We start from the raw sequence: 19,777 nt of genomic DNA on the forward strand, positions 1-19,777 counted from the left end.
ATTGTCTTGAAGCAGCGCAGCCAAGCGGCAATCACTCACAAACTGCCATACTGCGCCGTGGCGTCGCTTCGGATCTCATGCTGCCGCTGAAGCTCGACCATAATGTTTCGGAGCTGTTTGAGAGTCTGAAAGGTCTCTTTGGGTTCCTGAATGGTAAACTTGGAGTATTCCTCCTGCTCTCGCTGGGGGCCCTGGTAAACTGCCAAACTGGCACACGCATCTAAGTAGTGGACACACAATGTCGTGTAATGCACTTGTAGAGTATTCTGCTGTCCAAAGATTTGACCGTGCACTTCAAATGGCACATACGTTTACTTTAGATATAAAATATATAGACTGCAGTGGTGTCAAACTAATTTTCATCGTATACATACATAATAGCTTCTCATACTGTAAATGTGTGTCACTTTGCTTTCATGCTTCTGTTCAGTTCATCCAAAAAGCAGCTCAAAGGGTTTTAAAGTCTGGAGACTGTACTGGCCAATCCATGTTTTACAGCTCAACATCAATAAGAGTCTTAGACCGTCACACTCCCCATGATTGACAGTTGATGTCACACAAGGAGCTACCGTCCTTTCGACTTGCTTACTCCACCACTATTAATTAGGAGGCCCACCATCATTATAAACCTACTAGATCCACCATAATTTTGATGCCTTATATGCTGGCAATAATGTCCTAAAATGATTGTTGTAAAAGACATTATTAGCTTATTAGTTTATTAAAAACTCATTCACTGCCAGTCATTTTAGAAAAATTAAAAATTTTCAATACTCACGTGATATTACATTCAATAATACATAAACCGAATCTACCAAATAACAGAATAGACTCCATACTTTTTGCCCCGTCCCGTTCTTTTATAATTGACAGTAGAAAAATGTAGGTTTGTCAAAATATAGCCATTTCTCCCATGGACTCTGAAACTGTGTTTATTTCGTATAAAATGGGGCAATGATGTCATCTACCGGTGGTTGGGCATCAGTAAAGTTGTTTCCAAGTTTGATATTTACAGTGGAGCATAATCAGATTCGCCCCCATTTAGCACCGCTCTAAAAAATACAATGACAAGTATACTTGTCAAAGACAGTGAATGAGTTAAAAGGGGAAGTCAACCCCCTGAAAAATTCTTGACAATAATATGTTCTGTGTAGCCCCACTAGTCTAATATGGTATTCTGGTTAATATTATGTTAGTAGAATATGAGTTAGGTAGCAAAATCCAGCAGTTTTTATCAATATTAGAAGGCGGCCATTTTGTCACTTGCTGTCGAGTGAAAATGACATCACAATTGCTCAAGTCTGAAGTAACAACCAATCACAGCTCAGCTTTAGAAAACAGGTGCGCTGTGATTGGCCGTTGCCTGAGCAACTGTGATGTCATCTTCAGTCGACAGCAAGTAGCAAAATGGCCTGAGATGGAGAAAAACTGATGGATTTTGCTTCAAAACGCATGTTCCACAAATGTAATATTAGTCAGAATATCATGTTGAGACTAGTGAGGTCACATAAAACATTATTGTCAAGAAATGTTTAAGGTTGAAGACTGAATTGTTTCAATAAGCTTAGACACCAACCCTCCATGTTTTGCAGCTTGCTGTCATTTGCAGAGAGGAGACTGAAAATCCTTTCAGTTTCCCGATCACAGTCGATGTCCAGCTGCAGGTTGGCTTGCAGGGTACTGAAACAGAGGTCGAATTGAGAGACATGATGATATGAGAAACAGTAGTACTGAGACTTGTTGACAAGAGTGAACCATTTGCCATCATTGGACGTTCGAATCTGATGCATTTTGTGGGTATTTTTCACTTGGGTATCTCAAAACAAAAACGTAACAATCATGAACATTTTTCCTTAGTGTCTTTGATCTAAATGGCGTAAACAACAAAATACAGGCTAGTGTGTGGAGAAGTGGCGAAAGACTCACATGGTGCACGGCTTGCAGCCTGGTGAGCTGCTGCTTTGGCTTTTACAGCATTGCCAGGAGCCGCCACTGTAGTTGGATGGATGAAAATTGGCCAAGCGGCCTTCGTTACAGCGACTGACTTGGCCTAGGACATCCAGCCACTCACAGGCTTCCACACAATTGCTTGCCTGCACGTACAGTTGCTTCTCTGCATGAACTACCTGAAACATCTGACACAACAGGAACATTTCCATTCTGAATCACACTGGTAAAATAAAATAAAAGAATTCTTCATTCTTCTTTTTAAGGAACTGTCACTTGTGAAGCAAATATGGGTCAGAAGGCAACTGGCTTACATTTTTACGGTTAAAGGCACTTTCGTCAAGTTTCTCCACTGCCTGGATATTTTTCACATTGATGATACAGACGGCCTCTTTTCCTGAGAAGCAGAATTCATTGTCAGGGGAAAAATAGGTCACATTTGTTTCTACCTCCATGTAGCTGCCCAATTAAAGCAAAAAAATACATAAAAAAAATTAAAGCCTCAAATTGTATTTTTACCAAAAAGCTTATAGCAAGTTATGGTTTTTTTTGGGGGGCCTTTTTTTATTTAAAGCCGACACCCCACTGGCTCAGATATTAAAGCCTAATTTGATGCCATCTAATGGTAACACTAAGAACAACCCTCTGATAAAACACTACTCAATATGTGATGATGACGAACTAGCCATTTTTTGTCAAGGGCCTCATCACAATTTTATTTGTCTCAGGGGGCCATTACGATTGTGAACCTATGAACCTAACTATGGTCAACTTTTATTAGATACTCAACAAATAGATGGATGACTAGTTTTGAAATCACAAATTAAGGAAATAGTTTGGTTAACTACAGTTGACTTTCTTTTTTTTTTTTTTTTTTAAATGGGTTTGGTAACGTGAAAAGTTACTAAAACAAAGACACTTAGCAATTTTGGTCCAGATTTTAGCAGAGAATTTGCTATAAAAAGCCTCATAAAATGTTGTGTTGGTGTCGACATGAGAATATACAACTCTTACCTTTATGTTTGTGGTAGGAAAGTTCTCTGTTTGTCACTCGAAGCCAACGCTTTTTGAAGTTTTTCTTGCCAAGACGTTTTCTCCCCTGGGCCCGTTTTTGTACTTCCCTAAAGAGTGACCGGCATGAACTTTCACTTTCAATTCACCTACTTATGCTACTTCCTTTTACTGTGAATATAACTACACTTCCAAATTCACAGGATATGTCAATTTATTTGCAAAGTCTACACACTATAAACTAGAATACATTTTGAAATGTTATTAATATTTATAAAAGTTGTTTAAATAAACAATGATGACAAAACTAGCTCCGGTCAGACTGCCTGGCTCACTCACCCCTCCTTCAGAACCACTGCGTTTTCCAAGCCACTTGACTCTTTGCTGACGTTTGAAGATATTTCATCAAGAAACTACAGGCAGACAAGAACAAAATATAGTTCTTTAACTAGTAATAAGAAGTATAAGAGGACCAAATGTATTGGAAAAATACCTTTTTTACTTTTTCAATGCACTTATCTTCTTGGAATGATTTGAAGAAGTCATACATGTACGATTCTTTGAAACTAGACTGAACGGGAGGGATAAGAACATCATTGTGATAATGCAATCAAAAAATATACTGTGTACTAAAATATATTATTCCAATTTTTGCCATTTTAAATGAGTGTTTTGTTTTCATCACCAATTCTAGTAAATACAATAGAACAATGTCTCTTACCAATTTTTTTGACAAACTGCCCCAGCTGCCCAGAGTCTGGATGGTTTTTGAGATGAGAGTGAGCGTACGAGTAATCTCAGGATCCTAGAATTAAACAACATTTGTGGCAAAAAAAAAAAAAAAAAAGTATCTTAGTATTTTTAGTCCACCCATTTACATTACTGATACTGTGAACTTACAGGATGATGTGAGCGGAGCTGGAAAGTGTGCGGTGAAAAAACTGCAACAGCAAAGAAGCGCAAGAACACAAAGCTGCTCACGGCCGAGTACTGGACATGAGGGTCAGCTGGTGAGAGACAGCACGAGTGTCCAAAACAAGTTAATGAAATCATCTGAATTGCATTATTAAATATTTCTTGAGCTTGACACAATGTAGAGCTAAACTTTAGTCTTGGGAGTGTTGTCAAAGTTAAACGTGTTTTATTTCTTACAAATAAACATTACAATTACAACTTATTTTGCTTGTTGTTAATTGCAACCAGTATCATCAAACTACCATGTTTGTCAACTGAACAGGCACAGCCTGGGAAACTGAACATGTCAGATCCATTTTCTGTAATTACATTCTGATTTGCCAAAAATAAGCTATGCAAGAAGGGTTTCATGACAAACAGAGTATATTTACCTGGAAAACGCTTGCAGGCTAAGTATCTCAATGACCTGAAGACGGCACACATTAATGGAGGGCAGTTGGCGTTAGACTGAGTGATCGAGGAGAAGACTTTCTGGACATAAACCTGTAGGTTCTCCTGCAGAAAGAATAACACATTTGTCTGATTTTGTAAACATATGATAGTGAGTGGTACAGTTGTGCTTGAAATTGTACATACCCTTGTGGTATGTAAACTTATGAGCACAACTGTAAATGTACACAAGTTAGATGTCCCTTAAAGATGCTTTGAATTGTCACCAAATATTTGGGCTGGTGCACCAAATATCAGCAAAGAAAAACATTTTCCAATAGATGTAATCATCATAGGGGCCCTTTGAACCATGCTTTGTCACACCTACAGGACCCAGAAAAACTTTGTATTTGGGACACACAAACCCCTCCACCATAAGGTGAGGGGTACCATATGTCCACATTTTTATTTTTTTTTAACTGTTTGTCTTGTTTGTAGCTTTGAACTAATACATGTTCGTAGCAAATAAATACCACAAAAGCCACAAATCTGTTAGACAAGTATTTACCTTGTTGACCTCCACATTGTCTCCTTCTTTTAGTTTATTGGGGTCAATCTCACACGTTTTATTGGACTCACAGATCTATGACAGGAAAGAGAACTATTTCAAACATTTTGACAAAAATGGTGAAATAAAATGTATTGTTCTAAGCACCACGGCCGTTTTTAACTTGCAGTTTAAGAATTAAGAATTAAATATCAACGTTGTGTGTGTACCTCATCTATTACAGGCTTCAACGTAACGGCAAGGTAATTTTTTCCAACAATCTTCATCATGTCATCAATGCAGCGTGTTGCCAGTGAGTTGCCACGGAAGATAGTGTTTGCCTCCCTGTATAGACAAAGAGTTTTCACATTGTTTGTTACATAGTATACAAGTATAAACATAGCCAGATTTTTTTTTTGATTAATGAATTAATCTGGACAAATGAAACATTCAAAAACTCAACCCAGAATTTCCTTTGAAGGTCTAAAGCACCTAGAAAGGTGCTAAAAGATACTGTATCTTGTAGGGAACAACGGTTATTAAATTAGGTAGTACAAATTGCAGCAACATTTGTCATGGACGCTAATAGCCAGCCACTAAAAGTATGCAAAGTTCTCACTGAGTGTTTTCCAACTCCAATGCTGCCACAGCAGAAACAAAAGGCACAAAGCGATTATGATGCAGCAGCAGTCGAACCATGGGCAGAACGGCCTCGTATCGCTCTCTGCAAATGTCCCCCAGGATGTGTGCTGCTGATGCTGAGATGGGCTGAAAGAGGAAGAGAAGAATGTGACGGGGGTGAATAAAAACTGACTTGACTGTATGGGGGTGTCTCTGGGAGAGAGAATTGAAGATAACATATTTCATGAAATTCAAACAAACAAAACGGTGATTGTATCACGGCAAAAAAGGCAAGTTGAAGCACAAAAACATTTCACACAAAAAAAAATTCTAAGCCTTTACATTATCCTACCTACCTTCACATCTGGAGATTTGAGCAGCAAGTTGCAGAGTGGTATGTAGCAGGCAGATGGCAGCACTGTGTCTTCTACGTAGGCTAGCTTTAACCGCAAGGATCCCAAATCATCAAATTTGGACTTGCTTCCGTTCCCTTTAGGTTGAAGAAGATACCTAACACAAACCACAGATATTTTGTTTATTACCAGTCATCAAATCACATATCGTACGTGGTGGGACAACAGTTCAGAAGTCTCGTGTTGATACATAACGTCACAGAATAGAGACTGGCAGAAAGACAAAAATAAATAAATTAATTAAAAAAAAAAACGAATACTGCTATTTAGAAAAACAGTGTGGCTGGGAAAAAACAAAGTCAGCTGACTCAGATTAAGTCAACCACAAAAACAGTTAAACACAAAAAATTCTGCCTCGAAACTCTAATAACGTTAAAAAAAAACAAAAAAACATATTTGTGATGCTGCGAACAATTTAGCCTGTGTTCCGTGTTTACTGCATGAACAATTGTTGCAGACAGACTTCATCCCTAAGTCAGTGGTGATTTCCTAGCACGAATATCAACAACATGTAGTTTGGGATTATATTAGTATTTTTTCCACCTATATTGTGTTTTTTCATAATGTTGTCTTTAACGTGCAGCAGTCTGGGCAGCGTTTACTGTATTTTTAAATGTGCTATATAAATAAACCTTGACCTTCATTTTGCAAATGATGTTTGTGTGAGTGCCCATGCTTCTCACAAAGTGCAGTTTACGTGGGTGCTTTTTAAGTAAACTTGCAATAAAACAGACTAAAGCCTCCTCTCAGCAAGTCCCATCATGACTTTATGGGGAGCAAAGCATGAGATTTGCTTCTTAGCGATTACCTGAATAATGAACAGAATAATCAATCGGATAATCGATTGTAAAAAAGATTTGTTGAAGACAGACCTAAAAAAACAGGTAAAGAACTGAGACTGTATGATTAACTGGATTTATCACACTTGACCACGTGTAGATTGTATGATATTATTGTATTATTATGCAATATGATTTACACATTATGATCTAACAGTCAAAACATCACGTGTCTAATAAATGATACTTTGTGATACAGGAAGCCTGTTGTAAGAAGTACCCCGCCTGCAGTCAACTTTCATGCTTGAACTGTCCAAGACTGTGTTAGATAAGTTAAAGTTAGCATGAATGAATATTACAGTAAAATCTCATTTGCAGGGGAATAACTCTGCAATGCTCCATACATTTGATATCAGATACTCATAATAGTATTTAAGTGGTATGGTATAAAATAACGTGATTAAAATCCTGTCTGTGTGCTACAAATCACTCATTTGGCTGCCATCTGTTAAAAACATGCAGTCATTCCAGGTTTGATATTTTTATTTCATTAACTTTAGGTTTGTGTTTCTATATTCTATTCATTTGAAAAACTGTGACTGCTCTGTAAGTACTATAAAATTTACTGACCCTTGGGTTGAATGATTGAACAATTCAGTTGAACTGATTACTTTTCACAAATAAAGTAAAATATTTAACACCGTAAAAACAAAATGTGTATAATTCACATTCTAATAGATTACTGTGTCTAATTTCAATTTCCCTAATTTGCATTGACCATACTCATCCACCAACATGCTTGTGCCCCACCACTAGAGGTACGTAGCTCTCGAAATACGTTTTTTCCTCAGTGTTGTTCTCTTTATCCCTAAGAAATAAAAAATATATAAATAAACCATGCTGGTTGTTATTTTTTTTAATTGATGGCCAGTCCACTCTGCAACGGCCTTACTGAAAATAATGTTCAGTGAGCAGGCATATTTGATTTTTTTCTTTTGCGTGTCACTGTGTAATAGAATTTACAGACATGTCTGTAAAATACAGATTTGTAAAGAGCCAAATGAGGACACTGGCTCATGCACAGCATGGCAAATGAGGAGGGACACATTACTCATTTGATCCCGTATCATACAGAGAAAAAAAAAGAAAGAAAGAGAGAGAGAAAAAAAACGAGAAAATTCTTTGTTTTATATTTCAGCTGCAGGCCCTTTTTGTGTGATATGCCAGGATGAAGTCATTGTATTAGCTATAAAAATCAGAAAATTACATTCATAAAATGGTGTTTCAATGACATAATACAATCCAAAGTAATGGTTCAGTCTTAATTCCGTGAGTTCTTACTTGATGATGCTCTCCAAGGAGAAAATAAATTAGGCATCTTTACATACCGCTCCACTTTCAAGATGGCGTCTATACTGTACATAAAAAGCTCAGCATATGAGTACACCCCCTTTAAAAAAAATATATAGATTTTATTCAATATCTAAATGAACATAAGAACAATTTCCAAAATTTTGACAAAAATATTTCCTGTAGATTATGCTCTTAACTCACATGAAAGTAAGGTTGTAATAGAATGTATAGATTACAAAATCTTCAGTTTAATCAAATTAACTAATGTAAAAATGTAATGCATCCCACAACAAAAACGACTACTACTATTTTCTATAACCTCCAGACTGTTATGGATAGCAACATGTCTGCTAGGCCTGGAATTAACAAGTTGTCATTCTTTTTCTCAGGGTCTACTTATTTGTGCAAAATTTACTTTCATGAATTTAATTTAAAAAAAAATAATACTTTTTTGTGGGTACTAATTAACAAATCTTGTTTGCAATCAATGGCCCACGTTATTTTGTAGTCTAGTATCCCATAGAAAACGTTCATTCTGACAGGAAACTAAAGGTGTTCTTGCAAACCTGTTGGGGTGTACTCATTTATGCTGTGCACTCCATGTACTGTAAATGTTGTCTATGGTAACACTATAATAATAAATACTGTGGGCATGGTAAAACAAAACAGCCTTACCCTTCCATTCAATTGTATTCAAGGCAGCATGTGTGACAGCATTTTTAAAAAACCTCTCTGACGCTTTTGCTTACAGCGGTGTTTGTATTAATTACTACAACTACTGTTCAAATCATTATAAAATGGAATCTAAAAACAACATTAGCCTTTAACGTGTACAAGACTTTTGTTCTGTGGTGTCCTTACCAAGCTTTATGGATGTGATTATTTCTCAGGATCTTGACAGACACCCGTGTTTCCCCCAGAAAGACATCTTGTGCCAGATTCTCATTATTCCACAAATCGACTCTGCAACGGTATGAGGTGCAAGTTAACAGTATGGAAGATCATCCCAGACACAACCAACGAGTCAAAAACTCAACAATTCAAAAGCCTCAAAAATATGAAATGGCGCTTTTAACAGTGCTTTTTGTATTGATTTATAAAAGCCAATCAAATAACCATGCAACAGTACCACTTCAAATCCAAATCTCAAAAGCATGCATGAAGTTTTACCTTGGAATTAGTCTAGTCTTACCCCGTGTGCTATGGGTCCATTCGGATTGAAGGCCCACATATCCTTAACCAGAAACCAAGGCTCTCTATCAGCACAGTACATGCGCGATGCAAATTTGTTTTTTTGGACTTCAGTACTTTTTGCAATGTAAAAAGGAACACTTTTAAAATTTGAAAAATAAAAATAATAAAAAGCTAAGCTAAATATGCACTAACTTGATCTCTAGCTTTTCGATGTCTTCTTCCTCCACTTGGAAATGTGATTTCTTGTTGTAACTGCTGGACCGTGTAACCTGGAGATTAAAATCTCATTTATTAAACTTACAATGTTTAATTTGTTGAATGAGTAAGTGGAACATCACATCACATACTGTATATGCATTGGGTTTGAAATTTTTCCAAATTTACCTCAAAGGAGAAAGTCTCTTCAAAAAGAGGGTTGCTGGTTTTCTTCTTGACTTTTGTTTTCTTTTGGTCAGACCTGAAGAGATAAGTTTAAAAAAGGGGGGCGATATTTAAAAAAGATCACAATATTGCAAAAAAAAAAAAAAAAAAAAAAAAAAAAAAAAGAGCTCATACTAAAAAAAAAAGCACAATATTGTGCTTTTGTACATAACAGTAATGCATATAAACCACCGACAACCTCTAATAACAATACTGAGGCACTTACTTGCTAATGCAAGCACACACTGATTTGCTTCACAAGCAAATTAGGTCCCCCTTCATCTGACAATTAGCATAGATTTTAAACATAGAAGGCCAAAACATCCCGGATGAAAATTAAATTGCACTACTCTTGGAGTATTTTTGACAAAAGCATGTCATGTGATTAAGACCACGCAGAACTTGAAAATTGAAAATTGTTTGAAAATTGTGAAGTTTGAAAATTGTGAACGAAAACATTTTTATAAAAAGTTACCTGGCAGGCCCAACTAGTGACACGGTAGCATACGGGTCACAGATCTGCCCACTGATTAGTGGCAGTCCCTGGCACTCTATTATTCTGCAGATGTCACAAAGAAAATGAAGGGACAAACGTAAACAATTATACAACTAAAAACAAAATGACATTGGTTATTGACTCTGTCAACACAAGTTACAGTCAAAAAGATGCTATATGACACAACATGAAACCACCTACAATCTCTAATGACACTTAATATTGAGGCACTTAGCTTGCTAATGCAAGCACTCATTGAGTTCCTCCACATATTGACTTGCTTCACAAGCATATTATGTTCCCTTTCATCTGACCAATAGAGTGGATTTTAAACATAGACGGGCCAAAAACATGCCTTGTGAAAATTAAACTGCACTAAAAAACTAACCACCAGAGGGTGTTAGAACTGCAAAAATGACTTTTTGAACAGATGTGCTGCTTTTAATTAGGGCCCGACCAATATGCATTTTTTTTTTAGTCCGATACCGATTATTGGCAGAGAAGAATACCGATTAATCTGCCTATTATTTAAAAATATATAATATGATATATAATAATTGATAAAATTAACCCCTTCTCCAATTCCTTTTTCAGTGGGTGCCACTTATGTACACACTTTAGCTATTAAGATTATCTGCTTTGAATGACAAGTCCAAATAAAAAAAAACTAAATAAATCATGAAGTAGACAAGGTTATTGTATAGATTTGTGTCAATAATAAAACCACTTACTTGTTTACAACTGCTATAAAGCATTGGCATTTTCTTATATATATTTTTATCTTGTGTTATTTTCACAAGTCTTGGGACTTATTGGGCTAACCTGGGATCTCGGGGATTGTATTTCGTGCCATGTCATGTGGAAATGTGTGTTAAAACATAAAAAAAAACAAAAAAATCTGCATCCTTGGATTTTTAGAAAAGAAAGTCTTTAAATCTTTGAAATATCAACTTTATTATATAATATAACTTGAAAGGACATTGGCAAAATGAAAACAATAAGAAAGTGAAAGAAGAATAGAATAAACTAATATAATAGCAACTGAAAAAAGCAGAACAAATACTGACTGTTCTGACACGTTTTAGCTTCTTGGGGGCAGTGTGGTGCCGTGCATCTATTGGGCTACAAACTTAAAGTGAGTACAGAAGAAAGTTGCGATTGAATTCTATTAAAATAACTAGTTTTTCCACACATTGGGAACACTTTGTGCATTTGCGTAGTGTTATCTAACCTGTGGATATGTGTTCCCACAAAATTTGTGTGTTGATATTCGTTATTTGAAGGAAAAACACTCCCGAAGTCGATGCCGATTTCCTGTTAGCATTTGGTAACTTCCTGTTAGCGCTAGGCTAGTGATGTTTTAAAAACGAAGCATATTTTGAACTTAAATATGCAGTGGATGTAATTCTTAACGTTGTGTATTTAGTTTTACAGTTAACTCAAACTACAGTGTCATTAAACAGCTTAAAGGACGCTTAGGGATAACAGAATGTAGCGTCGCTGGGAGCTTGAAAGCTCTCCCAGTATGCGTTGTGGCACTGGAGATTGAAAGGGTGCTTGAAATATATGTTATGTGTTAATTATTCTGTTAGTTAATTTCAGTTGTTGTATTGGTTATTGGTGGTGCTTTCTAGTTTGTTGCTACATGGTGATTTAATTTTGCCCTGACACAGTAATTGTACTTGACATGAGGAAGAATGACTTGCCTGCATTCTGCGAGTTGGAAGTGGGTAAGTGCGGTTCTCTGCTTAAAATAATAAATATTCACTGTTCCTCAGTGTCTTGTGAGTGCCATAAGAATAACATATGCTACACACGTGTTAGTTGCTATTGCTAGCAAGCAAAATTGTGCATTCAGGATACGACTACTTTCCCAGCCGTCGGAAACTTCGTTTTTCTTCTATAACGGCGGTTTTAAGGGGAAAATAGTCGGCCAATTGGCCGATTGTTTTGGGCTGATGTTTGAAGGCCAATAATCGACCGATTATAATCTGCGGCTGAATCGGTTAATCGGTTGGGCCCTACTTTTAATATCGTGACATGATGACAATATATTGTGGCAGTTTTAATCTAACAATATTGCCCTTATTGTTACATCCCTACTACTGAGCCCACATTTGGCTCTACAGCAATAAACAACTCTATAATAAAGCCCCTCCCTCCTTTTTTTTGTTTTTCGAAATGGTAGTAATTTTTAGATTTTGAATTTTTGTCACTGCAAAGTATTTAAATAAGGATTTACAAAGTCCTCCACCCCACCCACCAACTAAAATGAGCAGCATATTTATGAAAGTACAATTCTTGTATAGGCATACCCAGAATGTAAATAACAGCATGCATTGAAAAAGTGGTTGTGTGTTTGCCAATTAAGTGTGTCACTTTGCCCTTATGTATAACTTATGTTGCTCAGGGACCGTCACTTCTTTCAAAGGTGTTGCCGGTGAAAACAAACAGACATTGTAGGAACCCTAAACAGGATGTGGCTGCTAAGCAGGGGTCACTGGGGAGTAAGAATGAATTCAGCGCTTCACAAAATAAGTGAGGGCAGAAGGGAGAAGACATGTTGAGAGAAGGCCGGGTTGTTTGTGCACAATGTTCCTTGGTGCCATGATAATATTCCCCCAAGTCTCCGTTGTCTATTTCTTAATCCACCACACTACTGTCTGCTGTGATCATCTCGAGTGATTAGTCACACTGTGACAGCATGACTTGCAGATGCGTGCGGTTTATGAGCTCAAACACATTTATTTTAAACCTGTTGTAGTCATCAATGCATGTGCATTGGAGAGGTGACAGTGAGCAGGTGACAGTTTAACCAAATAAACTGACTGAGTGAGACAGAATGACAGCTACAAAACAAAAAAAATCACAGCGCTTGCAGGCTTCCTGCGCAGGCACCATCACTTCCTCCTCATTACCCTGCTCTCCTATTATGAAAGGGGGAGTGCAAACAACATGCAAGAACTAAACAAGGTCTGACCATTACTCACTCGGATGTTAGTCTTACTCATCCTTTAGTGAGTCCTCGCCCCTGAACAGGTCGGCGTATCATGTCATTAACTGTTTTATTCAAGATTGTATTGTATTGTATTCAAATGTAAATATCAGCAAAACCAGAATTTGTGGCTTTTGCTGTTGTTTTGAATAAGTAAAAATATGACTCCACACAACATAAAGCACAATTACTGAATTAAAAAAAAAAGATAATTATTTTTCTGATATAATTTTAACACACAGCAATAAGTCACAATATTAATGACCACATGTCAAATATGATGTCCGAAACAAGATCTGAATCTAATACTCTGCCTTAACATTAGTCACTATCGAATATCTTTAGAATCGATTATCTATCAATCGATTAATCCGATATATTTTAGCATTAAATCATTTTTTCCTGATTACTGTTTATTAACTGTAATTGGTGTTTATTTTGTACTTCATATTAAAAAGGGAGGCTGGATACTATGTTACTAGTTCAGTCATTCTTTTCCAAAGTAAAAAAGATGTTTGAAAATGTCTTATTTTGATTATAACACAAAAGATCATCAATATTCTTTCATGAAGGACTACAAAAATCAGTGAACACTTACTTTTGATATGCTGAAATCAGAGGATTTGGACAATTTTAAATAAAAAAAAAATGGCTCCAAACCATTACTCGATTATTAAAATAGCTTTCGATTAATTTGATTATTGATTACTCGAGGATTTTGACAGCTATAAACATAACCAATGTAAATTTAGACCGACTCTCTCATAGAAGCACATTTTTTTAAACAATACTTTTATTGCAGCAGTTGTAGTTTGCAGTAGTGTACAACCCTAACCTTATACTGTACTGTATTGCAAAATATTTGTACACCACTGCAACTACAACCACAACAATTAAGTAATGATACTGTGAAATATATACCTCTCTGGCAGTATAAATCATAATTTTCCAAGGGTGAATATAGTCAACCCTTATATAGTGTATATTTTATCATATTTTGTGAAATGATCTGTTGAAACACAATTACGACATAAGAAGGTTGAAAGTTTGAGTGTATTGAGTGTAAATACTCACTGCACAAGTAAATGCTGACCCACTGAGCCGTTCTCTGTGATCACTTCATTCAGTTTCATCTCTAGATGAACCTTACCCTGTTAGACAGGAGGAAAAGGTGTGGCTGGTGAAAAGTTAAATCAGCGAACTATGATTCAGTGTTGGATTCGTGTACAGTACTACTCATTGTTCTTTTATTTCAGTCCATGAAATATAATGGATACAATTCTTCCAACGTCACCATAACCACTGACCAGACCCGACAAACAGTAGATTGTTTAAGAAGTATCAGTGGTCTAACTGATGAATACCATTTTTATTTTAGTAACAATTGTTATTATTCTGTTTGACCCCCTACTTCATGTCACAAAATTGAAGGGTCGAGAAGGTACGGTGTGTGTGATAAGAGCCACCACAGCTGTGGATTTTGTCATCACTCGCAAAGATCGGATGTGGTGAAGGCTTTCGGAAGTGCCAGAGTGCAAGAGAACAAGTTAAAGAAGAGTGAGAGGCAAGGATAAGAGTGAGCGATAGAGACAAACAAGACGCCCACACACGTGAGCCGTCTCTGCAGTTCAGCACTTTACGTTTGTGAAGCTATTTTACTGCATGATTGAACTTAAAGCCAGTATAATGTTCAGCGCTCTTTAACAAGTAAATGACAAGCTAATTAAGTCACTCACTTATAACTGATTTTAGTGAATGTGACAGAAAGATGGTTTGTCTCAAACTGTTCCTCGCATTATTTTTCATTAACACTCTTATTTGAATTTGAGCCAACGCAGCAACCAGGTTTCATGCCCAAAAGTCCAAACCAGAGGCATTAACATAACACCTCAATCACTTTCCGATGTACCTTTGCAGTTGAGCGTGTCTGCGAGTGAATCAGTGAAGCGGCACAAACCCAGAATAGTCTGGCGTGGGCTAATGGCAGTTTGAGTCAACACGATAGCAACGGCAGTACAGTAGTGGTGCTGTACAGACCGCAATAACCGCTTTAATCAAAAGGAATACCATACACTGTAAAACAGAGACTCGCTTGCATGGCTACATCCAACATACAAACTAGAACATTTTCAATCTTTAAAAAAAAAAGAAAAAAAGAGACTATTAAACCTGAATGGAAATGTTTGCAAATGTTGCAAACAAGTAACTTCCTGTTTGTTTTGTTGCGGTGCAGTAGATTGTATGCGTAGTGGAGTAGTGTTAATTCCATCCGCCATTTTTAAATTTAGTCCAAGAAAACATTTTATTCGTCTAGTTTTAGTCAACAAAAACTGTCAACTTTTTAGTGAGTACAATCATTTAACCAATGTATTTTTTTTTGTTAGCAGATTATGTTGAACATTTCAGATCGAAAGCTATTTCACATCAAATTTTCTCTCATCTTTTTGATGAAAACAGTGACAGATTAGCACAAACAAGACTTTCCAAAATCATATAATTTTCATCTAGTTTTTCCTCTTGAACTAAAATGTCCATAGATTTTAGTCGTTTTTATTAAGTGAAGTACATTTTGTGTCTCGTTTTCATTAGTTGATGAAAATGCATACTGATTTAGTTCCAGTTATTGTTTATTAATTAGGGGTTTAGTCTAGCCTAGTTTTAGTCCGGTAAAAAATATGTGTTGATGTAATTAACACTGAGGAGAGAATTTTTTTTCCATTTTTTTGTCTAATTGCTATATCATGGTATGCTTTTATTGTCAATTTACAATATGTGATCGGAATTTAAATCAAGGGCCCACAGTTTCAAAACATGACACACGAAGAAGAATAACACAATTATAACCAAAAACTTTAGCGTGAGGTGTTCAAATTAAAACCAAAACTTTTACAATTATGGTCAAATGAGAACGGTTATATCCTGAAAGACATTTACCTGAACCTCCGAGTTTGGATCCACAGGCTGTAGGCTGAACCAGTGCTCCTTCCCTTTGTATTTACACAAGTCGTCCTTTCGAATTGACACTTTACCTGAAAAGACAAATAAGAATGCATTGAACTGTAACTCCACCAAACTAAGCTAGCGTAATATATTGACTTACCAACTGGTAAATCCCTTTGGAAAACACTCTTGGCATAAACATAAAATGATAAACACTGAAATGGCCGTGGAATCTCAAAGTAGAAGTCTTCACCATAGAAAGGGCTGCAAGTAAAGGCAGAGAATCATTTACAAACATGACTAGTCAGTTTTGGTGTACAAATGTGCTCTGTAAAAGCTGTATCGGGTTGGAGGTTGTAGCCCAGTCATCGAAGAGCAATATAAATAGAGATAGTAATGCATTATTATTACTTTTTACATTTTCAAGAGAAAGTGCATCATTCAACTGGCCAAATGCCTTTTAGTAAAAACATAAAATTAGTTATGGGCATATTAATTGAACAATCGATGTGTTGTGCAGAACTGATTATCGATTTGAGCATATATTGAAACAACTGAGGCAAAATGGAAGCTATCGCGTGGCTACAACCGGCAGAGTTACAGTTCACATTAGTCTCAAATAGTTTGTGGTTAAGAATGTAACATCTGCTAAAAGTACCATGACAAGATTTCCCAAAATGACAGTCGAGCAATATGTGGAGTCGGCTGGAATGACCACTTCAACCCGAGTACAAAACACATAAAAATTTTTGAAAATTGGCCGATGGTTCCGGAGACTTCTTCAGTCAATTGTTTTTCATTAATGTATTTGTTATGGATGATTTTAGAGGTATTTGTGAAGAGTTCATTCCAAGTTTAGTTTAGTTTTTTTTTTTTTTTTTTTTTTTTTTTTTTTTTTTAAAGACATTTTACAAAAGATGGCGGCCAATTGTCACATTGCTCCTATAAAAGGTTGAGCTAAAGTCACATTATGGCGGCTGCTCCATGCAGCATTATTCGGTTTGATATGAGAAATTCTGAAGATTCAGTGTGAGATGCTGCTAAACATAATATATTTTTAAAATAACTACTACTTATCATTCCCCCCCAATCGATAATATTCAAGTGACTCCCTATTTAGAATACATCTAAATTATTCATGCCAGCTGATACAAAAACATAATTTGAGGGACAAACACAGCTGATTATGACCTAATGTTTACAAAGAATACTGTCTCAATGCCATTGTAATGAAACAGTACTATCTTACTGCATTATCGTGTATGACCTGAACAGAAGGTGAACTACAGGCGGATTATTAATGTCTAATTATAAGGAAGGATTGTTATTTCTGTAGTTGGAGCTGGACTGAAAACAGTGATACATACACACCATTGACAAGCATGTCACAACTAGCTTCATATCATAATTGCAGCCCTTTAAAAAAAAAAAAACATTTTGAAGTCACTTAACTTAAATCTTTGAATAAGGCCTGTAAACCTGATGCACAAAAGCCAGGTGAGAATCTAAAATCCAATGTAAACACTTTATTCAAACAGTTTCACGTCATTGTTGTTACTTATACTTCCACTGCGCAAACCTTGCTCAGTCCATTAGTGTTTCTTGTACAGATTAGTAGATCTTGGCAGACGATATAGCTGATATACATGACTCAGTCATCATCAAAAACAAATCGCCGATGTTAACTTGTCCCCCATTCTGTCCATGCATTACCCATACTACTACCACTACACCACCATTTCTTATGTTGTCATACAGGCTTCGGAGGGAATAAAAGCTAGTGTTTTACTATTGCCAAAGGTAGTTTCCCTACAAACTTTGAAACATCAGAAGTAGTAGCCAAGTATAATAGGGGCAGTAAGGGAACGACAACTAAAATACACAGAGGGATGCTGAAGAGTGAATATTAACTGCTTTAACAGAGGCAGATGTAGTGCAGAGAGAAATACAGGGGTGAGCGTGGGCGGACACACTTCCTCTGAGAGTGTAAAATTCTTTTAACCAGCACAGAAATCAGAAGAGAAAAAACAGCTCATGTAAAACACATACAGAAGACCTATGTTACAAGAGACGTACAATAATTTTCACTCACAATATATGGATGACAACTAATTATGGGTAAATGACAAGAATCCACATAATTGAAAACTGGTTAATGTTTGAATTCCCAATATACAGAATTTAAGCTGCTTACCTGACACTTTTGTCAAACACCTTGGTTCGGAATACCTCCTCCTGATCCAGGCTGATGGTGCAAAAGGTACAAATATCCCTTTGTCGGTTTGGGCCCGAGACTGGACCCAGGTTTTTTGCTTCACCTGCATCGCAAAAAGAAGCACATCTTATTCTATTACTGCATTCCTTCATGTTGAACAAAACTGAATGGAGTACTAGGCTGCAAACAACCCAGGCACTGTTGTGTCAGGCTTCACAAAACAGGGTGCACACAAGAACAACCTGGCCAATTTTGAAGCCAATTCCCACCTTCTAATTAGCAAAACTCCGATTAGCTGATGGATAGAGAAGCTGACACTACAACATGGTGTCCAAACTACGGCCCGGGGGCCATTTGCGGCCCGCTGTCCATTTTTCAGTGGCCCGCGACGTATGCTAAAAATGGCATTTGACTCAGTTCAAATAAAATAAACAAAACAAAAATGTTTGGAGATGGTCAAAGGAAGAAGGGAAGGTGTTGAAAAATACAGGTGCTATTAAAGGTTATTTTAGTTAACTAAAACTAACGAAAAAACTAAAATTCAAAAAACAATTTCGTTAACGAAATAAAACAAAAACAAAGATGCTTTTAAAAAAAAAGAAAACTAACTGAAACTACATTTTAGGTTTACAAAACCAACTAAAATAAAACTATAATTATAGCAAACATGTAGCAAAAAAACCCCAAAACAACTAAAACTAACTAAACTAAAACTAAGCATTTATTAAAGAACTAAAACTAATGAAAAACTAACAGAACCACCCTGAAAAATAATTAAAACTAACTAAATAAAAAAAAAACTCAAAACAAAATAAAAACTAAAATTAAAAATTCCAAAACTATAATAACCCGACTGCCATATTACAAATAAATTGGTTTATATACTGTAGCATTTTTCTAAATATGCAAAAGCACAAATGAATTATTTGTACAATTTTTAGGACTAAACACAATTTCTCTTCATAACATTATGTGGCCCTTGCGTCCTTCTGATTTTCTGTATGTGGCCCTCAAATTAAAAAGTTTGGACACCCCTGGACTATAAATTATCTTGTGGTGTGAAACATTTTATGAATGACCAGACCTTCCCCAATCATAATCAGAAAATGACCATGATCAGCAATTTTAAAAAGGTATGTTCAATGTCTTGTTGTGTGGTGTCATTACAGAAGACATCCAAGCTTTGGAACTCAGTGTTGTTATGTGGAACGTAATGATAACCAATCAGGTAGCAAGACACCGAAGAAGGTGGACCCATAATAAGCAGCATATTATAGCCGAGCTGTTCCAGTTTTCTGTTGGCTCGTTTGCCGCATCCGGTGGGTAATAGTAGTAGTGTTCTAGAGAGGTTTAAATCCTATTTTGTAAACAGAACTTTTAGTGTTAGCCTTGGCTGCTCTGAATCACGCTCTGCACCACTGTCATGGTGTTCCACAGGGTTCAATTTTGGGGGCCCTGTTGTTTTCATTTATCAGTGGCTCCGCTAGACTGGTAAGCTGTGC

General features: G+C 36.4%; 1 protein-coding gene across 1 annotated transcript in view; it reads right to left on the bottom strand.

Annotated features, from left to right (window-relative positions):
- The window catches only part of rasa2 (RAS p21 protein activator 2), a 32,572-nt gene that overhangs the window by 2,137 nt on the left and 10,658 nt on the right, over positions 1-19,777 (bottom strand). Inside the window, exons 2-23 of the mRNA XM_077540259.1 lie at positions 18,255-18,378; positions 16,221-16,324; positions 16,055-16,149; positions 14,195-14,271; positions 10,105-10,188; positions 9,594-9,666; positions 9,402-9,478; positions 8,877-8,978; positions 5,827-5,980; positions 5,469-5,617; positions 5,080-5,194; positions 4,871-4,945; positions 4,305-4,428; positions 3,859-3,965; positions 3,680-3,763; positions 3,452-3,529; positions 3,298-3,371; positions 2,962-3,068; positions 2,262-2,344; positions 1,927-2,135; positions 1,577-1,680; positions 40-220 (exon numbers count right to left, since the gene is read on the bottom strand). Coding sequence (XP_077396385.1) covers positions 40-220; positions 1,577-1,680; positions 1,927-2,135; positions 2,262-2,344; positions 2,962-3,068; positions 3,298-3,371; positions 3,452-3,529; positions 3,680-3,763; positions 3,859-3,965; positions 4,305-4,428; positions 4,871-4,945; positions 5,080-5,194; positions 5,469-5,617; positions 5,827-5,980; positions 8,877-8,978; positions 9,402-9,478; positions 9,594-9,666; positions 10,105-10,188; positions 14,195-14,271; positions 16,055-16,149; positions 16,221-16,324; positions 18,255-18,378 — 2,380 coding nt within the window. The remainder of the gene's footprint in view (positions 1-39; positions 221-1,576; positions 1,681-1,926; positions 2,136-2,261; positions 2,345-2,961; positions 3,069-3,297; positions 3,372-3,451; positions 3,530-3,679; positions 3,764-3,858; positions 3,966-4,304; positions 4,429-4,870; positions 4,946-5,079; positions 5,195-5,468; positions 5,618-5,826; positions 5,981-8,876; positions 8,979-9,401; positions 9,479-9,593; positions 9,667-10,104; positions 10,189-14,194; positions 14,272-16,054; positions 16,150-16,220; positions 16,325-18,254; positions 18,379-19,777) is intronic.

Source organism: Festucalex cinctus, chromosome 13 (assembly GCF_051991245.1).
Source record: "Festucalex cinctus isolate MCC-2025b chromosome 13, RoL_Fcin_1.0, whole genome shotgun sequence".
Lineage (NCBI taxonomy): Eukaryota > Metazoa > Chordata > Actinopteri > Syngnathiformes > Syngnathidae > Festucalex > Festucalex cinctus.